Below are 16,615 nucleotides of genomic sequence, written 5' to 3'. Positions count from 1 at the left end.
ACAACTAATTTAAAGAGATAGATATTACCGTTGAAAGAATTAAAATTTCGCGCCAGGCATGTGAAACCCATATGGTGTGTGGGACAAGTCTGGTATTATTCTATTATTTTCCAGTACAGTTCAAACTCGGAAGCATAGATATAGTCGAGTTCTTCATAGCTATTTTATATTATATTTTGGAAGATACAGACAACACCATCGATCTAAATCTATAAATCTTCCCGTCAGCAGAAGGAAAGCAAAATGTTAATTTTTCTAATAGCTTTCAGCCGTGTAATTAGCATTTTATTATATAATAAAAGTACTAGTATAACATTACAGTTACTAAATATTACATAAATAAAAAGCTGTTCCAAACAAGACCAAAGCCTGAAAAGTGTAATTTTCAATAGGAGTAAATAGAAATAAAACAAGAAGAAAAAAGAAACTCTTTGCAATATCCAGTTCATGTATCATGCTGCATAAGATCTAAATCTAATGCATGTTATGCTTATAAATCCCATTTAATATTAATAGCTTTTCTTAAACAATTATTAACAAGTACAAAAAGTAATAGAAGATGAAAATTGTGCCTGAAATGTAGATCAGAACCATGTGCCTCACAAGTTCGCATGTTATATTTCAATAACCCATAACTACTTAGTCAACTCAGAACAACACAGTTCTGTAATTTTTGGCTTTTCCTGAAGTGCTGCATACAGTACACAAGCTGAAGTGCCTCACAAGCTCCCATTTTTCCCTTCTTTTTATTTCTGTAAAATAATACATTAATTAGTTGTTTAAAATTTTGCATACATCACCACAATCGTGAGATCTTTAGAAAATTTCTATGCAATATTTGGCTATGTTTGATAAGTCGTAAAAAAATATAATGTAAGCATTTGATTATATTACATTAAATTTCATTTAGACTCACTAAACATAATTAGCTCAGTTTCTCACCTTTGTACCTGAATTGGTGAATATAATCATAAAACATATGAAAAAAAAAAAAAAGGTTTTCGTGTGAATTATTAACTGATTTTAAGTCAAGCTTGATCTACTTACACGGGTTCTCCAGTACGGAAGATTTAATTCGCCTGTGAGGGATCAAGAATTTGGCCGATGAAAAGCACCACTCCGGTCATGTCTTCTCTGATCAGGAATAAGAATGGATGGTCAGCTACAAAGTCCAACTCAGGAGGGATAGCCAGACTCATAACATTTACAACACCAGCAGAAGCAGCAGCAGCTTCCGTGCCTTCTTCATTTACTTCGATGAAGGATTTATGATATATACTTGAAACATATAGATTCTGACCAACAAAGGAGTCCACCATCTCTGTCAAATCTCCTTCACCAGAGAATGGCAGCACCAGTCCTAATCCCTTGAGAGATTTGGAAGCTTCAAACCCAAAGGAAAGCTTAAACTTTGGAATCCTGAAATCACCCACTTCTACTTTTTCCTTCGGAAGGTGGTGATCCACAAACCCAGACTCAGAATCCACTTTCTCCACCAAAGAAGGAAGCCCATCTTTTGCATCTGGGAGGAAGATGTACATGGAAAACTGGCGTTTATCTTCACCTTGTTTATAAGGGAGTCCCAGGACTTTGAAACCATCAAAGGCGCTAATAAATTGCTTCTTTATGCTAGACATAAAGGGTGCCCGAACTGAGCTTCCATTAAAAAGGTAAAAATCATAGTCCTTTGTAGTTGACACATCAAATTTTTCATTCCAAGCCCCTTTGAAATAAAGTGCATTTGCAAATAGGAGCCTAGTTGTGTGGTCAACTGACCCAGAGGGAAGAACCTCTTTGATAAGACCATTGGTCTCTTTTTCAGCCCATTCGTTTACTTCATTAGTCACCTCAACAGCCTTCATCACCAGCATACATATCAACATTTAAGGCATTAGCATCAATATAGAACATCAGTAGTAAAGACAACAGTACCAAAAAAAAAAAATCAATGAATATGTAATCGTGTTTAAAATATAGCATCACCAAATCCATTGTCATTTATGCTTTAAAGAAAATTGAATCAGTACATGATATTTTGAAATGATTTGAGCATAATGATTATACTAACGGCTGAAATACCATCAATAAAACAGATATTTAAGCATTATGTTTTATAGTATCCTTTAATCAGAGACAATATTGCTATTTAGCACACCAAAAATTAAAGGAAAGTTAGAAGGTTTTAAGTTACTAATACTTAAATTAGCACACCTTCTATGGTCATAATTAAAGAAAGCTAGGAGCAATGAAGTAGACTCCATTTGATGCTCACAGAAGCCTACGGAGATAATAAATGGAAAGACATCCTATACACGGATCAAGATCAACTGCAAAAGATATGAAGACTCTGGACAAAGACTTTTCCACTTGGATAACTTGCAGCCGTATAACAAAATCCAATGAAACAGAAATTAATCTTCAAGAATACTTCTTTCCATTATGATTCAATTCATGGTCAGTTCTCACCATATCTTTTCATTGCAAAAGCCTGTGTAAAATGTCATGTACATTGATCGTATCAGAAACTTGTGCAAATTTCCCTAAAACTTACTCAGGGCAGCATATCACAGTAAGACTTCATAGGTGCAACACTAATAATACATATTGGTTAGCAACTCCGATGGTTTTTTCCAATCATCCATGGCAGAGTAGTTCAAATGTACACACTCTCACACAATCAAGCCAGGCTGTATCTGCCATCGTTGGAGTTCAAATTGTCAAGATAAATTTCTCAGGTTGTAAGCATGGTCGTCTCTATAAGCCATATTGAGACTCATTACTAAAAGTCTTCTGTTCAAAATGAATGATGTTCTTGATGTTGTTGGAACTTGCATGTGAGAGGGGATATGGGATATGTTTTTCGGTGGGCCATGTGAGTTAATCCCACATCAACCAAAAGGAAATAATTAAGAACAACCATTCAAAACAGAATATAGCCCAATAGTTTAAGCTTCTTGATCAAATTACTGCATTATATTTATCTATTTTTGGTCATTAGGCCTATTTTTTTAGCTGATGAAATGTTTATGGATGAAATGTTTATCTATCCATAGAAAGTAAGAACACGTTGCAAATAGTAGAATAATAAACCGCACAACTGAACGTGTTATTATATACTACTAAATATACCTTTGTCTGGAAATCAGCTTGATTAGAAGCAACTCTGTATGCATTATCCAACACTTGTTTGAAATAAGGCTTGAGAGAGAGAGACTTATCCACCCAAACACCGTTGGCAAAGGACAAGCGTGGCCCACCGCTGGAGCTGCCGTCTCCGAAAATCACAGGAACGAGCTCGGACGACAAGGAATTCAAGTGATAATTTGACTTTGATTTGAGGAAAGAAAGCAACTGGTCGAGGGTGGCACCATTGGACCCGGCGGCAATAAGGCTGAGCACCACCTGGATCGACTGCGGCGAGAAGACTGAATTAGAGCTTTTGGCTTCGGTTAAGAGCACATGCTTGGCAAGGCCCAAAGCGACGTCGTTTTGATTCCTGATGGATTCGCGGATGTCCATTCCTCTTGTGGTGTTGTGAATTGCAGAGACGGTGCATGATCTGATTCCTGACCGGTCCACTGCCACTATTTGCAGAAGTGGAATAACCGACCACGGTTTCCCCGTTCCCGTATCGTTATTTACAGGAATGTCCTTGAAATCATTATATCATGGAGATCCTTTGGATGTTGACGTGTCACTTTCTAAATTTTGAGTACTTGATTTTCAATTTTAAGAAATAAATTGAAGATTTTTGAAAGAAATTTCTCTTTAATTCATGGCTTCCATGAATTTTACACTTAATAGCTCTTTAAAATAACCTCTAATTTCTAAAATTGAACACAAGAACTCTTGAGGTTCTTTCGTCTATTTCCAAATACTTATTATAGGTATTCACGTTCCTTAAATGAAAATGAATATTCAATATCTCTAACCATATAAATGCTTTATGTAATTATTATTATTATTATTAAATAAGATATTAATTAGTTTCGAACCCACAATCTTAGATTACAAACGAATTTGAATACTATTTTAATATATATGGTTCTTCATGTCTCTTAATACTTCAGTCCAAATCACACAAAATTTATTAAGAACTCGGTTAATCAAGTATGGTGATTGATTTACTACAAGTTGAAAACGAACGAGAAGTTAAGATGGTGAGTGTTCTTTCCTTTTCTCTTCTTATTTTCAGTACATTTGCTTCTAATTTTCAAGATAAAAATTTTACTTCCATTTTCAATCAGTTCAACATTGTTAAATCAAAAACATTTGAGATTAAATTATACAAAATTAATTTTGAGATGAAATCTTAACTTTAATTTTATTCTATATTAATATGCAGTTGAAAAAGGATATCATAGTTAACCAAAATATATATATATATATATATATATATATATATATATATATATATTTGCAGCTAAAGTCATCTTTTGCATATATCTTAACTGGTAAAATGATGGCCTATCCATTTTAATTTGAATAAACTCTTTTTCTCTTTTGATTTTCCTTCACCTGAAGTTTATTTTCCTTTTTATTTTAAATGTGTTGAGGCAAATACATTGACACAAAAGTTCACGCCTGGCATTAAACAACTCCGCTAGACACCATAAGAAGCGAAATACAACACATCAGCCATACATTACTAGTCATTAAAAAAGGTTTTACGTTGGGCTTGATCTACTTACACGTGTTCTCCAGTGAAGAAGATTCACTTGGTCTGCGAGGGATCAAGAATGTGGCCAATGAACAGCACCACTCCAGTCATGTTTTCTCTGATCAGGAACAAGAATGGATGGTCAGCTACAAAGTCAATCTTATGAGGAATATCCAGACTCCTGTCACTTATGACACTAGCAGATGCAGCTGCAGCTTCTGTGCCTTCCTCATTTACTTCGATGAAGGATTTATGGTATATGCTTGAAACATATAGATCCTTACCAACAGAAGACTCTACCATCTCTGTCAAATCTCCTTCACCAGAGAATGGCAACACCAGTCCTAATCCCTTGAGAGTTTTGGAAGCTTCAAATCCAAAGGAAATCTTAAACTTTGGAATCCTGAAATCACCCACTTCCGCTTTTTTCTGTGGAAGGTGTTGATCCACAAACCCTGACAAACCCACTTTCTCCACCAAAGAAGGCAGCCCATCTTTTGCATCTGGAAGGAAGACGTACATGGAAAATTGGCGTTTATCTTCACCTTGTTTATAAGGAAGTCCCAGGACTTTGAACCCATCAAAGGCACTAATAAGTTGCTTATTTGTGCTAGACATAAAGGGTGCATGAACTGAGCTTCCATTCAAAAGGTAAAAATCATAGTCTTTTGTAGTTGATGCATCAAATTTTTCATTCCAAGCTCCTTTGAAATATAGTGCATTTGCAAATATGAGCCTGGTTGTATGGTCAACCGACCCAGAGGGAAGAACCTCTTTGACAAGGCCATTTGTCTCTTTTACAGCCCATGCATTTACTTCATTAGTCACTTCATCAGGCTTCATCACCATCATAAATATTAACATTTAAGGCATTAGCATCAATATAGAACATCAGTAGTAAAGACAACAGAGCCAACAGATAAATGAATGAATATATAACACGATTAAAATATAGGATACCCAACTCCATTGTCATTTATGCTTTGAAGGAAACTGAATCAGTCTGCGATATCTAATGGCTTATTGAAGTACCACAATGAAATAAGAGAATTGAGCATTATGTTTTATGGTATCCTTTAATTAGAGACAACATCGATTTTCGGCACACCAAAAATAGGGGGGAAGTTAGAAGATTTTAAATTACTAATACTTGAATTAGTTGCACCTTCTATCATTGTAACAAAAGAAAGCTATGAGCAACGTACTGGACTCATTTTGATACATAAGCCTAAGGAAACAAAAAATGGAATCATATCCTATGTTCTTATTGCACAACTTCACTCAGATCAACCTGCAAAGAATATCCTATGTTCTTGGATAACTTGCAGCAGTGGAGAAGTCTCACCATTTCAGTTCATGATTGGCTCATGTGTGGTTTAAAATGTCATGTATATTGATCTTACTAGAAACTTGATCAAATTTCACTAGAAATTACTCTCTGCACAACATCACAATGACAGTTCCTAAGTGGAATACTAATAATACATATTGGTTAGCGACTCTTATGGTTTTTCCATTCATCCATTGCAGAGTAGCTCAAAAGTACACACTCTCACACAATCAAGCAAGCTATGTCTGCTATCGTTCAGTTCAAATTGTCAACATAATTTCCTCAGATTGTAAGCATGGACATCTTCAATAAGTCATATTTACACTCATTACTAAAGTCTTCTGTTAATGATGCTTGATGTTATGTGAGAGGGGATGTGGGACATGGTTTTGGTAGGCCGTGAGAGTTAATCCCACCTCAAGTAAAAGGAGACTAATCAAGAACAACTATTTAAGCTTTGTCGATCAAAGTACTGTATATATTTTTGGTCATTGCAAATAGAATAATAAGATCACCTATCCTACAAGTTAGCATGTAATTAAATATACCTTTGTTTGGAAATTAGCTTGACTAGAAGCAGCCCTGTATACACTATTCACAACTTGTTTGAAGGAAGGCTTGAGAGAAAGAGACTTATCCACCCAAACGCCATTGGCAAACGACAAACGTGGCCCACCGCTTGAGCTGCCGTCCGCGAAAACCACAGCAACGAGCTCGGACGACAAGGAATTCAATTGATCATTTGACTTTGACTTGAGGAAAGAAAGCAACTGATCGAGGGTGGCACCCTTGGACCCGGCCGCAATAAGGCTGAGCACCACCTGGATGGACTGCGGCGAGAAGACTGAATTAGAGCTCTGGGCTTCGGTTAAGAGCAGATGCTTGGCAATGCCTAAACCGACGTCGATTTGGTTCCTGATCGACTCCCGGAGGTCCATTCTTCTTGCGGTGGTGTGAATTTCTGACCAGTTAACTGTTATTTTCTAAAAAGTGGAAGAACCGACAAGGGTTTTCCCCAAGCGACAATTTATTTGCGTTGAAACTACGCTCAAGAGTCAAGCTCAAGAGTCAAGACAACCGACAAAAGACGCGAAAATTTTTGTCCGAGTTAATAGAGGATTGGGCCTGCGTTCAATTGTTTAAAACAGCGCCAATGGGCCTAACTTTGTCTGATGTTGGGCTCAAACTCTTACCCAAAATGTATGCATTGCATGTACTCACCTGAGACTGAGAGAACTTTGTATTGTAATATAAATATATACATGTTCTATTTGTAGTTAGGTTTTAAAGGGATTTATGGAGATTAATTTAAAGTTGTGGATTGCTTAATCTATTGACCATGAAAAAATTTTATAACAAAATTTAATTGAATATGAAGAAGTTGAAATCTCTAACGTCCAAATAGCATTAAAAAATAGATTCTTTGTTATTTTGATGGTAAGTTCATATGATAGAAGTTTGACCATTCTTTCTCAATATACAGTAAGAGCTAAAACTAAAGGACAGTGACCACTTAAATTAAAACTAAACGACAGTGACTGCTATTTACCAACTGTATCCTTAATAATTCGATAAGAAATTTTTTTTTTGCTAAGAGCGAATATGTTAAAAGCCCTCTCCAAAATGCTGACACCATGACTCGATCTTGTAATCACCAGCATAAAATCTAATGTACTTCGATCACTAGATCGCATTATTTTGAGTTTACCGACAGAGTAGTTTGCTAATTGAGTTCTTTTCAATTTTGTAGCCTATTGCAAACGGAGTAGTTTATTCATTGAGTTCTTTTCAATTTTGTAGCCTATTGCGTTTGTGGTTGTGTTAGATTGGCTACCTTAATTAATTTCTGGCAAGCTGAATTTATGTGCAACTGAAAGCATCTTACCAACTCCTAGAATAGACCACACCATTATGTTGTTAATGTTTTGATTTGAAGGGGCAAAGACAAATCTTGCGTAACTTAAAGAAAAAGACAGCTATAGTTATTCAAAAGATATTGAAAGTTTGAAAAAATCATCCTACTGGGTTTCTCTTCTCTACTATATACTGCTAAAAACTAAGAATTCATTGTAAAAATCCATTATCAAAGTGACAAATAAATGACTAGGAAAGAGATGAATATACCTCCCAAAAACATGACACCAAAACCCTTATTCTGGATCCCACGTTTTTCAAGATTTTCCAATTGAAAAATCCCAACATTTCATTTTCAAGTAACCTTTAATTTCATGAAGAGGGTAATGGACAGGACCCCTTGTGTATATACACATATATATATATATATATATATATATTTTTTTTTTTTTCAATTGAATAATAAAAGACCTAAATTTCATTTTTAATTTCAATCTAGAATTGTTGAATTTTTCTAAACTCAGTTGTCAATTATGCATTTCTGAAACTTTTCTTCTCGTTATCTTCTCTACATATAGAATCTCTCTATCCTGTAATCTCCATCCAACGTCAGTAATGTTAATTGATCTTACTATAATCTTCAATGTTTCATCTTCTATCCAGTAGTCAAAGATATAATTTTTTTAACCTTAGAGGTGGTAACCCTTAATTCATAATTAAGCATGTTTCAATTAATGTGCAAAAATTAGGGTTAGAAGGGTAATTAGCTGCAACAATACAAATGCATGTTGGACTTTTAAAGACATAATTTATCATTTTAAAGAATGTCTTAGCCGTTACTTAAGCAGTCCTTAATTTGCAAGTTAAATTACATTTAGATGTTAATTAAGAACAAGGCATTATTGATTAGTTCAAAACAGCTTTAGATCCAAGCTATACGCTTCACCAAACTAATTAATGCACATTTTCTACACCATTTTCACAAAGAAATAATTAAAATTTAAATTTTCGTACGACCATTACATCATGTCTGATAATATTTTTAACTTGTTAATTTATTAGTTAGTGACAATATGTATCACCTACATGAACAAGCCAATCAAATGCATGGAGCATTTAACGTATCCAGCTCTGGTTCTTTGTATTTATATATATATATATATATATATATATATATATATATATATATATATAAACATAAAAAAATTTATTATTATTAATCGTCAACTAGCTCGATAGAGAGAGAGAGAGAGAGAGAGAGAAAGAGAAAGAGGGTTGTCATAAGAAACAAAACCCATTCAAGAAGTCTTCCAAACAATTAGATGCCATTTGATACCTTTCTATTTCTCTTTCTATATATAGAAGCAGATTTCCTTGTTAAAACCATGCAGTAGGGTTTCTCATTCTCTTTGTATCGTTGCTTACAATCACAGAGAGGCAAGAAATAATCTTCCAATTACAAAATGGTATACTCAATTAATCTGGTGCGTTGCTAGTTTCTTGAACCCTTTTATTACGATTGATAAATGTATGTTTGATTGATATAAATTAACATGGATGGAACAGGGTTTATGTAGAGATGTTAAAACCGGACCCGAGCAAGAAAGAAAGCTAGGTGGAAATAGAGCTGCACTTTTTGTATATGGTAATTTCTTTTATTTTAGAAGTTCATATTTCTTAATCTCTTTTAAGTTATCTTAATTTATGTTTAGTGTGTTTTTATATATAGTATCGATGATTTTTGTGCAGCTATGGAGGGACTAGAGAACATGGCATTTGTGGCAAATGCCATAAGCCTTGTGACTTATTTCTACGGGTATATGAACTTTAGCTTAACAAAATCAGCCACCTCACTTACCAATTTCATGGGAACTTCTTTTTTACTCACTCTCTTTGGAGGTTTCATCTCAGACACCTATTTGTCCAGATTCAAGACTAGCGTCTTGTTTGGATGCATTGAACTATTGGTACGTAGAATTGTTTAACAACATTATTTTTAAAACTTGACTAGAAAAAAAAAAAAAAAAAAAAAAAAACCCACTACCAATTAATCAAAATAAAATATCTGTTTTATATTTAAATTAGTTTAGTGTAGAATTGTGTTAGTTGTTGGAGCTGATTAGCTCTTAATAATAATATATGCAAAAGATAAAGAAGACTATCGTTAATGGTCGAAGAGGAGAATGTCAAATAATTAAGAATGTGTTGTACACCACACCTCGCACCTTCTTCTCTGTTTGAGATTTTTGCATTATGGTTAAGAAAACAACTAATTTCTCTAAATTGTAATAAAATTTAATTAATTTCTTTAGAAAACAAGTAATTTTTTTTTTCATTTATCTAATATAACAATTATATGAATTAAAAATTTTCCATCGTCCACCTTCACTGTTGAAATTAAAAATATTGGCAAACAATATGTGCTTACATGGTCCAAAACTCAGGATAAAATAATTTTGTATCATGATGCATACTAATTACATACATAATTGACGGTAATTTAAAATTTTTAAGTTGATCCAGCTCCAAGAAATTATGGGCTTTGTGCATGCATTTGCAGGGATACGCCATATTAACAGTTCAAGCACATCTTCATCAACTAAGACCAATACCATGCCAAGGAGTTGCACCGGACAATACGAATCAATGCGAGGCCGCAACCGGTGGCCAAGAAGCAATTTTGTTCACTGGTCTGTACCTTGTTGCATTAGGTACCAGTGGTGTTAAATCTGGTTTGCCATCCTTAGGAGCTGACCAATTTGACGAAAAAGACCCTAAGGGAGCAGCACAGTTGTCTAGTTTCTTCAACTGGTTCTTGTTTAGCCTCACCACTGGAGCTATAATTGGTGTCACTTTTCTTGTCTGGATAAGCACAAATCAAGGTTGGGACTGGTCATTTGCGATCTGTACTATAGCTGTCTTATTCTCTATAATCTTCTTGTGCATGGGAAAGTCATTATATCGAAATAATGTACCTAAAGGAAGCCCTTTCCTTCGCTTTATACAGGTAATAATTCTTTTTTGGGGGAAAATCTTTTAATGTTTTGTTCTTCCTCTGCCTATGCTTAACAAGTTTCGTTTCTTGCTTGTACCCCTTTTTCACAACTTCAGGTATTTGTGGCTGCAATTAGAAATCGAAACCATCCAATCCCAGATATGACAGAGGAATTACATGAAATTCACGAAAAGGAAATAGCAAAACAAGATGAAATCCTCAAAAGGACTGATCAATTCAGGTATTATAAAAGTCATATCAACTTCTTAATTTTAATTAGTACAGGGCTTCAACTCAACTAATTAATTACTGCCATATTTCCAAATTTCAGGTTTTTGGACAGGGCAGCAATTTTAAGAACGGATAGCAATGGTGCATCAACCTCAGTAACGCCTGGACCCTGGAGATTATGCACAGTTACACAAATTGAAGAAACAAAGATCCTAATTCGCATGCTTCCTATTATACTAAGCACAGTGTTCATGAACACATGTTTAGCTCAACTTCAAACTTTCACAATCCAACAAGGCACAACAATGGATACAAATTTGTTCGGATTTCACGTACCTGCCCCTTCAATTCCAGTGATTCCTCTGCTTTTCATGTTCATTCTAATACCAATTTATGATCGCATTTTCGTTCCGTTCGCTCGAAAGATCACAGGAATTCCTACCGGAATTCGGCACCTTCAGCGCATAGGAGTAGGGCTAGTTCTGTCAGCTATCTCAATGGGGATTGCTGGAATTGTGGAAACTCACCGGAAATCTGTAGCAATTAAGCATAACATGGTCGATTCTACCGAGCCATTGCCGATGAGCTTGTTTTGGCTGGGGATTCAATATTCAATATTTGGAGCGGCTGATTTGTTTACTTTGGTTGGACTGCTTGAATTTTTTTATGCAGAAAGCTCTGCTGGTATGAAATCAATAAGTACAGCAATCTCATGGTGTTCTTTAGCTTTTGGATACTTTATGAGCTCAGTCGTGGTGGAGGTAGTGAACAAAGTGAGCGGTGGATGGTTGGCCGATAACAATTTGAATAGGGATAAGTTGAGTTACTTCTACTGGTTATTGGCAGGGATGAGTGTTGTAAATTTTGGGTTTTATTTGGTATGTGCATCCTGGTACAGATATAAGAATGTAGAACTAATAAATTCTAGTGAAGCTGAATCTAAAGAAAAGCTTGAATTAGTTGCAGTTTAGATAAGATAGGTCTTAGGGATGTTAGATTAAAACAGTTTAGTGTTTGTTTTTGTTCTTTTACGTGTATTGTATTGATGTACACTTGATGAATATAAGAATATAATTATGAGAAAATATGACTCAAACCCGTGTCATATCGAGATCATCCGATTATGAAAGGAACCCATTTAAACTCAACCGTAACTCATTTAATTTACATGCTAAACAAATCATGTTCTCGTGCCACGATCCATCGTCACACCCCTAATACTATATATACAGAAATATGGGCATGCAATACATGATCATGAAGGACCTTTATTTGGGTTGAATAATTACTAATTAGAGGTAGACAACTCTAAATTCATAATTAAGCATATTCCAATTAATCTACAAATAATAGAACCTGTAAATTATTTATATATGCGGAATAGAAGTGTAAGCTGCAGTATGCAGACTTATCAGAAACAATCATGCACATATGTTGGACTTACGGGCATTATTTTTCTATATATATATTTGTTTTAAAAATCATTATAAAAAATCTTGAATGCCGTAGACTTCACTTAAGCAGATCCTTAATTTGCAAGCTAAATTACATGTTAAGTGGGAATTATTAGTTCAAAACAGCTAATTTTTTATCCCTAATATTTCCAGATCCGAGCTACACGCTTTACCATCTTAATTAATAATGAACCATCAAAAAAAAAAAAAAAAAAAAAAATATATATATATATATATACACATATCCACTTCTAATTCTTTATATTTATTTATATATAAAACAATATTAATTAGTGCACTTTGTTCTATACCATTAAATTAAACATATATATCCAGCTCTGGTATATAAAGATAAAATGATTATTATTTGTCAACTAGCTTGATCGATTGAGAGAGAGAGAGAGAGAGAAAGCAAGAGGTGTCGTAAGAAAGTGAGAAACAAAACCATACAGTGTTTGGTTTCTCCCTTCAACCAAACAGTTCCGACACCTTCCTATTTCTCTTACTACATATGTCCCTATATAGAGTAGCTGGTTTCCTTGTTAAAACCATACAGTAGGTTTCTTCTTTCTCTTTGTTTTGTTGCCGAAACTGACAGTCAGAGGTAGAAGCAAGGAATAAGCTCCCAGTTACAAAATGGTATGCTTATTTTTGATTAATCACGAGTGATGCTAATTTTCTTGAACCCTTTTACTAATTGGTAAGTGTTTTGACTGGTATAAATTGATATGCATGGAACAGTGGTTATGTGGAGTTGTTAAAACCGGACCTGAGCAAGAAAGAAAGCTAGGTGGAAATAGAGCTGCACTTTTTGTATATGGTAATGTATTTTAGAAGTTCATATTTCTTAATTTCTTTTGAATTATTTTAATTTATGTTTACTGTGTTTATTTATTATTGATGAATAATGTGATTTTTATGCAGCTATGGAGGCACTAGAGAACATGGCATTTCTGTCGATTTCCATAAGCCTTGTAACTTACTTCTATGGGTATATGAACTTTAGCTTAACAAGATCTGCTACCTCAGTTACCAATTTCTTGGGAACTTCATTTTTACTCTCGCTCTTTGGAGGTTTTATCTCTGATACCTATTTGTCAAGATTCAAGACTAGCGTCTTGTTTGGATGCATTGAACTATTGGTATGTTAATGCTCGTTTAATTTCCATATAGTAGTACCTCTTCTCAAAAAAAATAAAAAATTTATATACAGTAGTTGAATTTCAACATTTTTAACACTTTTCATTGATATAATTATAATAACATCAATGGTTTTACCAGAAGAATACTTACTTAGATCCGGTTTATAGATTTACCCATGAACCAAATCTTTTTTAAAAATAATTTCCACTTTAATTTATTTTCCTAATGAATAGTCAAAAATATGTCCTGGTCTATGGATATTCACAGAACAGACGTAGGTAAATCTTTCTTACTGTTACTACTATATAAATATTCTATCATCATAACTTGACTAGGAAAGAAAACCACTAATATATATATATATATATATATATATATATTTGAATTTGTTTAGCGTATGATTGTGTTAGTTGTGGAGCTGATACTATCGTTAATGGAGTATATCAAATAATCTAGAATATGGAGTACCATTAGTAATATTTAATTATTTTTATACACTAATATGTAGTGATTTAACATGATCTAATAAAAATCTGCACTCAGGAAGCCACGTCAGTATAAACTAAATGCGGATTAAAAAAAAAATTCATTCATAAATTAAAAAATTAATGTGACTGTTAAATTTAAAATTTAAAATTTGATCCAGCTCTAAGAAATTACGGGTTGAAGTATGCATTTGCAGGGTTACGCCATATTAACAGTTCAAGCACATTTTCATCAACTGAGACCAACACCATGCCAAGGAGTTTCACCGGACAAGACGAATCAATGCGAGGCCGCAACCGGTGGCCAAGAGGCAGTTCTTTTCACTGGTCTGTACCTTGTCGCAATAGGTACCGGCGGTGTTAAAGCTGGTCTGCCATCCTTAGGAGCTGACCAATTTGATGAAAATGACCCTAAGGAAGCTGCAGAGCTGTCTAGTTACTTCAACTGGTTCTTGTTTAGCATCACCGTTGGAAATATAATCGGTGTCACTTTTGTTGTCTGGATAAGCACAAATCAAGGTTGGGAATGGTCATACGCAATCTGTACTATGGCTCTCTTATTCTCTGTAATCTTGTTATGTATGGGAAAGTCATTATATCGAATAAATGTACCTAAAGGAAGCCCCATCATTCGATTTATGCAGGTAAATAATTATTTTTCAGGCGAAAATCTTTAATGCATTGTTCTTCTTCTGCCAATGCTTAACAAGCTTAATTTCTCGTTGCACCTCTTTTCATAACTTCAGGTATTTGTAGCTGCAATTAGAAACAGAAACCTTCCAATCCCAGACATGACAGACGAATTACATGAAATTCACGACAAGGAGATAGGGAAACAGGATGAAATCCTCAAAAGGACTGATCAATTCAGGTTTTATAAAAGTCACATCAAGTGCTTAATTGGTATAGGGCTTAAAATAAACTAATTACCAAATTTCGAAATTTCAGGTTTTTGGACAGGGCAGCAATTTTAAGAACAGATAATAATGGTGCTTCAACCTCAGTAACGCCTGGGCCCTGGAGATTATGCACAGTTACACAAATTGAAGAAACAAAAATCCTAATTCGCATGGTTCCAATTATACTTAGCACGGTCTTCATGAACACATGTTTAGCTCAACTTCAAACTTTCACAATCCAACAAGGCACAACAATGGACACAAATTTCTTCGGATTTCACATACCTGCCCCTTCGATTCCAGTAATTCCTCTGCTTTTCGTGTTTGTTCTAGTCCCAATTTATGATCGCATTTTCGTTCCGCTCGCTCGAAAGATAACAGGAATTCCTACCGGAATTCGATACCTTCAGCGAATCGGAGTAGGGCTGGTTCTGTCAGCCATCTCAATGGCGGTTGCCGGAATTGTGGAAACTCGCCGGAAATCCGTAGCAATTAAGCACAACATGATTGATTCTACCGAGCCATTGCCAATGAGCTTGTTTTGGCTAGGGATTCAATATTCAATATTTGGAGCGGCTGATCTGTTTACTTTGATTGGAGTACTTGAATTTTTTTATGCAGAAAGCTCAGCTGGTATGAAATCAATAAGCACAGCAATCTCATGGAGTTCTCTAGCTTTTGGATTCTTTATGAGCTCAGTTGTGGTGGAGATAGTGAACAGAGTGAGTGGTGGATGGTTGGCTAACAACAATTTGAATAGGGATAAGTTGAATTACTTCTACTGGTTATTGGCAGGGATGAGTGTTGTAAATTTTGGGTTTTATTTGGTGTGTGCATCTTGGTATAGATACAAGAATGTAGAACTAATGAATTCTAGTGAAGCTGATTCTAAAAGAAAGCTTGAGTTAGTTGAAATTTAGATAAGATGGGTTTTGGGGATGTTATATTAAACCAGTTTAGTGTTTGTTTGTGATCTTTATGTGTATTTTACTTCTGCACACTTGATGAATGTAAGGATATAGTTATATGAGAATAAGAATATTAATATAACTATATTAACTAATCTTTCTTAACCTATGTGAAAGTGAGACTACATGCACACACACACACACACACACACACACGAATGAAGGGAGTATATATAGTTTTAGATGTCAACGTTTGATTTGGATTATCAATTCTACTTTTCGAGTAATAGAACATCAAATTTTTCTTGTGGAAGAGAAGTTACTTTCTTAAGATGCAAGAGAATTTGCACTTTGCCAATTAAATATAATGAATTTGTCAATTTTAAAGATATTTAACCATTTATATTGGAAAGGGGATAGTGTCACTTTTCTTTATTTGATTTCAGGGCCTCCTTTCTTTTTCTGCTTCCTTGACCGTTTCAACTTGCTATAATCGTTGAGACAACCCCAAATGAGGCAAGTGGGTCACTCACCATTAGTTAAATTTTAATATAAATAAAATAAAAATATCATTTTTTAATCTTCCATTGCATATTACTTTCTCTATCCATAAATATAAATTGTTAAGGTTATTCTAAAATGGTAAAATTATTCAA

At 34.5% G+C, this 16,615-nt stretch overlaps 4 protein-coding genes across 5 annotated transcripts; 2 read left to right on the top strand and 2 right to left on the bottom strand.

The window, feature by feature from the left end:
• Positions 1–1,047: 1,047 nt before the first annotated feature.
• Positions 1,048–3,835, bottom strand: LOC105633692 (serpin-ZX). Its single transcript, XM_012216328.4, has 2 exons — positions 3,130–3,835; positions 1,048–1,856 (listed from the first exon to the last, which is right to left on the bottom strand). Exons 1-2 carry the CDS (start codon positions 3,517–3,519, stop codon positions 1,071–1,073), a joined length of 1,176 nt encoding a protein of 391 aa, XP_012071718.1. The 5' UTR covers positions 3,520–3,835; the 3' UTR covers positions 1,048–1,070.
• A 730-nt stretch (positions 3,836–4,565) lies between these two features.
• Positions 4,566–7,047, bottom strand: LOC105633693 (serpin-ZX). The gene is made up of 2 exons (XM_012216329.4): positions 6,539–7,047; positions 4,566–5,497 (listed from the first exon to the last, which is right to left on the bottom strand). The coding sequence occupies exons 1-2, from the start codon at positions 6,926–6,928 to the stop codon at positions 4,715–4,717; spliced, it is 1,173 nt and encodes a 390-aa protein (XP_012071719.1). The 5' UTR covers positions 6,929–7,047; the 3' UTR covers positions 4,566–4,714.
• Positions 7,048–9,088: 2,041 nt separating this feature from the next.
• Positions 9,089–12,155, top strand: LOC105633905 (protein NRT1/ PTR FAMILY 4.5-like). Of its 2 annotated transcripts, none has more exons than XM_089725530.1 (6): positions 9,089–9,310; positions 9,411–9,489; positions 9,594–9,811; positions 10,405–10,851; positions 10,956–11,080; positions 11,171–12,155. In XM_089725530.1, the coding sequence occupies exons 1-6, from the start codon at positions 9,308–9,310 to the stop codon at positions 12,039–12,041; spliced, it is 1,743 nt and encodes a 580-aa protein (XP_089581656.1). In that variant the 5' UTR covers positions 9,089–9,307; the 3' UTR covers positions 12,042–12,155. The 2 variants fall into 2 exon arrangements, with proteins under 2 accessions (XP_089581656.1, XP_012071998.2); XM_012216608.4 differs by having other exon boundaries at positions 9,089–9,328.
• An 845-nt stretch (positions 12,156–13,000) lies between these two features.
• LOC105633694 (protein NRT1/ PTR FAMILY 4.5) lies at positions 13,001–16,114 on the top strand. The gene is made up of 6 exons (XM_012216330.4): positions 13,001–13,163; positions 13,266–13,344; positions 13,449–13,666; positions 14,350–14,796; positions 14,899–15,023; positions 15,101–16,114. The coding sequence occupies exons 1-6, from the start codon at positions 13,161–13,163 to the stop codon at positions 15,969–15,971; spliced, it is 1,743 nt and encodes a 580-aa protein (XP_012071720.2). The 5' UTR covers positions 13,001–13,160; the 3' UTR covers positions 15,972–16,114.
• The last annotated feature ends 501 nt before the right edge of the window (positions 16,115–16,615 follow it).

This window comes from Jatropha curcas, chromosome 9 (genome assembly GCF_041381405.1).
Source record: "Jatropha curcas cultivar XTBG-Jc1 chromosome 9, XTBG_Jcur_1.0, whole genome shotgun sequence".
Lineage (NCBI taxonomy): Eukaryota > Viridiplantae > Streptophyta > Magnoliopsida > Malpighiales > Euphorbiaceae > Jatropha > Jatropha curcas.
This window is presented reverse-complemented; position numbering and strand designations above follow the sequence as displayed.

Coding starts and splice junctions, on each gene's coding strand:
- LOC105633692 (XM_012216328.4), bottom strand. CDS start 3,519: ATGGACATCCGCGAATCCATCAGGAATCAAAACGACGTCGCTTTGGGC. Junction 1,857..3,129: donor AAGCTGATTTCCAGACAAAG/GTATATTTAGTA, acceptor CTGGTGATGAAG/GCTGTTGAGGTGACTAATGA.
- LOC105633694 (XM_012216330.4), top strand. Junction 13,345..13,448: donor AGCTGCACTTTTTGTATATG/GTAATGTATTTT, acceptor ATTTTTATGCAG/CTATGGAGGCACTAGAGAAC. Junction 14,797..14,898: donor CCATCATTCGATTTATGCAG/GTAAATAATTAT, acceptor TCATAACTTCAG/GTATTTGTAGCTGCAATTAG.
- LOC105633905 (XM_012216608.4), top strand. CDS start 9,308: ATGGTATACTCAATTAATCTG. Junction 9,329..9,410: donor TGGTATACTCAATTAATCTG/GTGCGTTGCTAG, acceptor TGGATGGAACAG/GGTTTATGTAGAGATGTTAA. Junction 9,812..10,404: donor TTGGATGCATTGAACTATTG/GTACGTAGAATT, acceptor ATGCATTTGCAG/GGATACGCCATATTAACAGT.
- LOC105633693 (XM_012216329.4), bottom strand. CDS start 6,928: ATGGACCTCCGGGAGTCGATCAGGAACCAAATCGACGTCGGTTTAGGC. Junction 5,498..6,538: donor AAGCTAATTTCCAAACAAAG/GTATATTTAATT, acceptor ATGGTGATGAAG/CCTGATGAAGTGACTAATGA.